Consider the following 6,234-nt stretch of genomic DNA (forward strand, 5'->3'; position numbering starts at 1 on the left):
GACCTCTTGATGAATTCAAGTTTGGATTACTCTCATCAAATTTTCTTTGATATCGGCCTCTAAAATCACCACGTCCACAATTGTTACCACGTCCTCGACCTCAATTGCCTTTTTCTTAGCTATCTTCTTTATCTCTCAACTGCAACTTTGACTGAAAAAGTTACTCAGTTGTCGGTTTGTTCTTCTTGAGAAGCTTTTCTTCATGGGCTTGTAAGGAACCCATAAGTCGATCAACGGACATTATACTCAAGTCTTTTGATTCTTCAATAGCTACAACGATGAAATTGATTTTTTCATCCAATGAGCGAAGTATCTTTTCTACTACCTGCTCAGCATTTATTGTTCGCCATATCTTTTCATTTTATTTACTACTGCTAGCAATCTTGAAGTATAATCTGAAACCGAACCAAACTCCTTCATATGTAGTGATTCATAATCACCTCTAAATTTTTGGAGGTGAACCTTCTTGACTCGATCTACTCCTTTATATGTATTCTCTAAAATGTCATGCTTGATGTGTAGTAGTTGCTCCATAAATCTTCTCAAAATTTGAATCTTCGATGGCTTGATGAATGATGGTAAGAGCCTTATGGATTTTCTTTCTTGTATTTTGCAAAATTTCTCGTTGAGTTTGATTTAATGTTGCATCACTTTCTAGTTCTTTATAACCATTATTGTAATGACCCGACCTTTTGAGTACTCTGATAACGATCGTTACTCATAATTACACATTTACATTCAAAACATCTTGACCATTGAGGAAAAATAAATTTTATTAAAATAATAAAGACAGTTTTCAAAAATAAATAACAAATAAGTAAAACCTTTGTTCGAGGCCCCTAAAATAATGAAAAAAAAAACTAAACAAATAAAATTTTGACCAACATTGAGTTTTAAATCAAAACTTCTAAATAGCTTGAAAACGTAAATTGAACGGAAGCGATTTACATGTTCCATATGGCACGATCACAGGTCTCTCTTGTCACCCACCGGTTCGTTCCTATCATTACCTGAGAATGATGGCCCGTGGCTCATATAGTTACATCGGTTTTTTATGATGAAAGGGAACCAAAAGACGTACTGTCTTACCTTGATACGCATGTCTAGCGGCCCGTAAGCACACCGTCAAACATGAAAATAACATGAACGTGAACTCATCGACTCACGCATGTCTAGCGGCCCGTAGGCACACCATCAAACATAGAAATAACATGAACGTAAACCTATCGGCTCACGCATGTCTAGCAGCCCGTAGGCACACCGTTAAACATGAAAAACAACATGAACGTAAACTTGTCAGCTCACGCATGTCTAGTGGCCCGTAGGCACACCGTCAAACATGAAACATGAAAAAAATAACATGAACGTAAACCTGTCGGCTCACGCATGTCTAGTGGCCCGTAGGCACACTGTCAAACATGAAACTAGACCCGTCAGTCCTCTGAAATAAAACATGCATCAAGGCGAGACAGTAAACTGCCCTATTAGTCTATTCATACATCACATACATAATTTTTGTACTGATTAGAAATCCAAACATGCTCATAATACTCATAACTGTCATACAACAAATAAAACATAATGACAAAATCATGCTTCAAGAGTCCATTAGTTAACTTTATAATTCTAGACTAGGTCGCCTGGCACAAAGGCACCGATAATAGTACCACTTACCTCAACTTGGTCACAAAAGTCCACACAAATAATTCTTTAAAACCTTTGGAAAACTTGAATCAACCCAAAGTTGTGGCTTGGTCCAAGACAAATTCCAAAACTTGATTCAATTAGCCAATCTGATCATGAATTAAATCCAAAATCAATAACTTAATTTTTCCATTATTACTCTCAATCCAAAAGAATAACCATCCAACAACTTACAAAACTGACCGATCTTCACCAATTTTCTACAAAACAAAATGGTATCTAGTTTGATGGTCAATGCCTCAAAACTTCCAAACCTTGAATCTAAGTTTCAAACCAAAGAGAGGTTATTATTTTAACCCAAAATCAAAGAGGTGAACTTCACCTCCCAAATTATAAGGAAAAATAAGTCTTACCCAAGGTTTTCCTCAAAATTCCGGCAAAGATTGGGGCAGTAGTGGTCGACGGCGCATCGACTTGTGGCTGTCATAGATAGGCAGCGGGTGTTGCTGTCGGACGGCATAAATTGTTTAGGCTAGCATCTGGTAGTGAGGGTCTTGCATGAGGAGGGTTTGCGAGAGTGAGAGAGAAGGGGAATTTCTAGTTTTATAGATTTTATTCAGCAACGATTATGAACAAACCAGACCTTCAAACAACGATCCAACCATTCAAAATGAAACTCTAAATGTCTCAAACAGAATGACCAAATTTGAGCACGATCCAACGGTTCAAACTCTAGTAATCAACAATTTTGTAGAAGCTGTCGCTGAAAAATCGAATTGCTTTCTCCTTTTTTTTTTTTTTTTTTTTTTTGACCTCTTTTCGCTCTCATTTAATTTTGAAAAAATCTCAATTCTTTTATTTTTTTTCAAATTTTGAAAAGATAAATAAAATATTTTATCATAATATCTCCAAAATCTCCAAATATTCTATTAAATTTATAAAACAATTAACTTTTCAAATTATCTTAATTTAGGCTTCAAAAGTCAAAATTAAAGGGCATAAGATCCATCAATTTGATACAAATTAAATCCTTCCAAATATTTAAATCAATTCAAAACCACATGAAATTAATTATCTCTTTTAATTTTTTTTTAAGTTAGCCCTAAAATCCAAAATCAAAGGGAAGCAAAATTCAATATTTTCAAGATAATTAGTTCGAATATCTAATCAATTAAATTAAATTTAACCAATAAAAATTTTCAATTATTTCAATTTAATCCCGATTTTCCAAATGAAAGGGAAATTTAAACTCAATAATTTTATATAATTAACTTAAATTTTTTTGAAATTGGGGATGTTACAATTATTGACAATGTCTCATACGTCTTGTGTACCGAGTAGAGCTTTCATACGAATACACCAACTGTTATAATTTTCTTTCATAAGTCGAGGCACTTGGAAGGGAACCAAATTGTTATTTGTCATTTGCAAAAGCAATTCTTGTTTTTCAAACTTAAGTTCTGATACCACTTTGTTGAAAGCGTGTGATGGACACTCACAAATAAAAAACTAACAAAAGATTATTTAAGATGAAATAAAAACACTTTTAATTAAAATACTCGTCAAACTTAGTTTACACTTCTAATTGAACTCTTTGTTTGTTATTCTCTATTATTAGTTCACACTTCAAACACTTTTAATTGAAATACACTTCAGTATGTTTTTATTAAGGTTTAGTTAATAAAAATAGTACATGTGACCATGAAGGGAGAAACTTGTACATTTTTTTTTAAATTTTATTTGGTGGTTTAGTTTAATACGCATGTAGTGGATGGAATTTTAAACTTTTAACTTATAGGTTGAAAATGTATACTTTAATTAATTATGGCTGATGCTGAAGTTGATTTATAGTTTATTAGGTTTGAATATTAGTACCATGTCAACAAAAATTGACTAGATATGTTAGGTTAAGAAAAGACAAAAACAATACATAGTAAGGACTATTTATGACGATGTTTATCAAACTATAGAGACTATCTATAAGATTTTTTTCAAATTCTAACTTTTTCTTTATTAAAAGACCAAATTTATAATTTGTTCTTGATTCTTTTTTGTTAAATGAAATACCATTTTCAAGATTGTTCAAAACATTTCCTCAAGGACACGATTGGGATATTGGATTTTACCCTTTGTCCAAAATCAATTTAGTCCAAGGTCATGTGACCATTAGATCATCCACATTGTTCAAGATCAATCTCGAACCATTTTATTTGCTTGATGGCTAAGTTTCTTTGGACTATAAACATTCTTTTATTTGTAACTTTTATTTTTATAGTGAGTGTGGTTTTTAGCATAGTTTGTTAAAGGAATTTCCACATAAACATTCTTCTTTGTTGTCATTGTATTGTAGGTGCGCCGATCTTACACTATCAGTCACATCCTTTCACTGCATTTTTTACTATCGATATTAGTGAGAGCAAACAGGATACGGAGAGATGGGCTGAAAAAAGAAATAAATAAACAGCAGTGTGCGGCTAAAAGTAGTATTTTATTTGGCTTGAAGTTGGAGAGGTTAGGATTTCAGGAGGAGGTAGTTATATATGATCAATAAGCTTTAGCCTTTCATCTAAAAAAACAAAAAGAAATATACAAAAGCTATAAGATATAGATTTAGAAGTCGTAGAAACTATGCCTTTTGGGTATTACACAGTCCTCAAAGTGTCCCCTTGGAGCCGCACATGAGTAGCCTTTTCTGAACTTACTGTTTCTGTTTCTCAACTCAACCGCCACCCTAAACTCTCCACAAACTGGCCTATGATCCGAAAGCCGAGATTCCCTTCGTATGTAACACAGCTGCTCTATCCCATTCCCCCGCCACAGTATTCTATCACACCTGAACCAAACACGCACCAACACTATATAACTTCTCACAAATTCAACACACACACACATATGAACAAATTCAATCACTTTCTAACTACTTACCATGCCGGTGTTCGTCGTTTCTTCTTCGATTTTACCGTCTCTCCCGCGTATGAATCCGAGTTCTGAGTGTACTTGTAAGTCGGTGCAAATTGAATCCGCCCTTCACTGAACCCACTGAATACTCTTCCTGCTTCTCTCTCTACATTCAACTGTAAATACTCTCGTTTTAACTTAAACAAGAAACAGAAAACAGAAAACAAGAAACAGAAACACAGAGTCGGTCGTACCTGATCCTTCTCTAGCAATTTATCCCAATCATTATCCTCTAGTAACATCCTGGTATCTTCATAGCTCATTGACACCCTGTAATTCAAGTCTCCCAGCCATATTATCCGGCTGCATTTTCACAATGCCAAATTAAAATAATCAGCGAAAAGTCAATAAAAAAACATTAATATTTGGAAAATAATAATAATAACAATTGTAATTACTCATGATCCATAATTCTCTCAGGGGCTCTTTTATTAGGCTTCTTGCAAATCTTGGTAAACTGTGTGCTTTTGAGAATCTCAGCAGCATCGGCATTTCTTCTGATTTCATCCCCTTCCTTCTCACCAGATGCCAAATGACTGCAAACGAAGCAAAAGCTTGTCTCATGCACTGACATGCTAATTGATATGCATCCCTGAAAAACCAATACAATTATAATTCTTCCCCTGTTTTTAATTTTTAAAACTTGTTATTTAATCTAATTAATTACCATTTGTTAAAACAACCTTGTTTCCGAGTCGACCCATTATTCCTCTTCCAACCGTGGAAACTCTAAGATGACCAATATGAGGAACCAATTCCTGTCTAGCCCAAACCGAAAGAAACAAACCCACCATTTGTTTACTTGAAATAAGCTTGTATTTCATCATATCCCCATCCCCTGCTTTTGAAGAAGCAAGCTCTGAAATTGAAACGAATTCCTCCATCATCAACCTCCCATATTGCTCATTTGGTGAGATGATCATACTCTCTAAATCTGATGTTGCCCCTTCATTTAGCTTCCTTAGCCTTCTCTCTCTCGATCCCAATTCAATTGGGCAATTACACGCCTTCAGTAGACTGCAATCAAGCGGCCTCAGGTTTCTGCTGAGTACTTTTAGAGAGGGCTTTTGAAAAAAAGGAAGAGTCTTTGAATCCTTTGATGATCCTTTTGTTGACCCATGATCAGAACCACCGCCAAAAATGGAGTCGTGATTGTTCTTAAATGTTCTGTTTATAGCTTGGTTTATCAATGCTAGCCACTTTGCTGCAGGTTCGTTGTCTTCTATAACAAGCACATTCCCAGCATTTAGTGGCACAATTTCTTGAAACCTAAAGTTTATTCCCCACATTACCAAAACCAATCAGTTAATTTTACTTTTGAAGTTGAGAAGAGACAAAAATCCATTCATTATTCAAAATTTTACGCACCCAATTACATAAATGTCTGCTGAGTCTTCCACTAGCAAGAAATCTTCAAGGTTGATGCCATTGTTGGGAGTTTTCCCTCCCACATTCCATGTCGCTACGAAAATCCTACACTCCAAATATAGTTTTTGTTGTTAAAATATTTCTTAAAAAATAATTGATTAGATCGATTTTAACATAACTACCACACGCTTGTACTTACCGGAAATTCTTGGTCTCATTTGGTAGAGTCATGGATGGTTCAAAGTTGGAGAGGTTTAAGCTTTG

At 34.6% G+C, this 6,234-nt stretch overlaps 1 protein-coding gene across 1 annotated transcript; it reads right to left on the reverse strand.

Moving 5' to 3' along the window:
- Positions 1–4,209: 4,209 nt before the first annotated feature.
- BST1 (DNAse I-like superfamily protein) lies at positions 4,210–6,234 on the reverse strand. Its single transcript, XM_039026347.2, has 7 exons — positions 6,170–6,234; positions 5,971–6,075; positions 5,286–5,871; positions 5,001–5,194; positions 4,797–4,905; positions 4,570–4,718; positions 4,210–4,477 (listed from the first exon to the last, which is right to left on the reverse strand). The coding sequence occupies exons 1-7, from the start codon at positions 6,199–6,201 to the stop codon at positions 4,255–4,257; spliced, it is 1,398 nt and encodes a 465-aa protein (XP_038882275.2). The 5' UTR covers positions 6,202–6,234; the 3' UTR covers positions 4,210–4,254.

Source organism: Benincasa hispida, chromosome 3 (assembly GCF_027475165.1).
Source record: "Benincasa hispida cultivar pf3 chromosome 3, pf3_genome.v1.1, whole genome shotgun sequence".
Classification (NCBI taxonomy): Eukaryota; Viridiplantae; Streptophyta; class Magnoliopsida; order Cucurbitales; family Cucurbitaceae; genus Benincasa; species Benincasa hispida.

Bases quoted from the DNA above. Each gene is read 5' to 3' on its own strand.
- BST1 (XM_039026347.2), bottom strand. From the start codon at position 6,201: ATGACTCTACCAAATGAGACCAAGAATTTCCG. The intron at 5,872-5,970 runs GTGCGTAAAATT...AATAAACTTTAG, and splicing joins GCAGACATTTATGTAATTGG to GTTTCAAGAAATTGTGCCAC. The intron at 4,906-5,000 runs GTAATTACAATT...GTGAAAATGCAG, and splicing joins GAGAGAATTATGGATCATGA to CCGGATAATATGGCTGGGAG.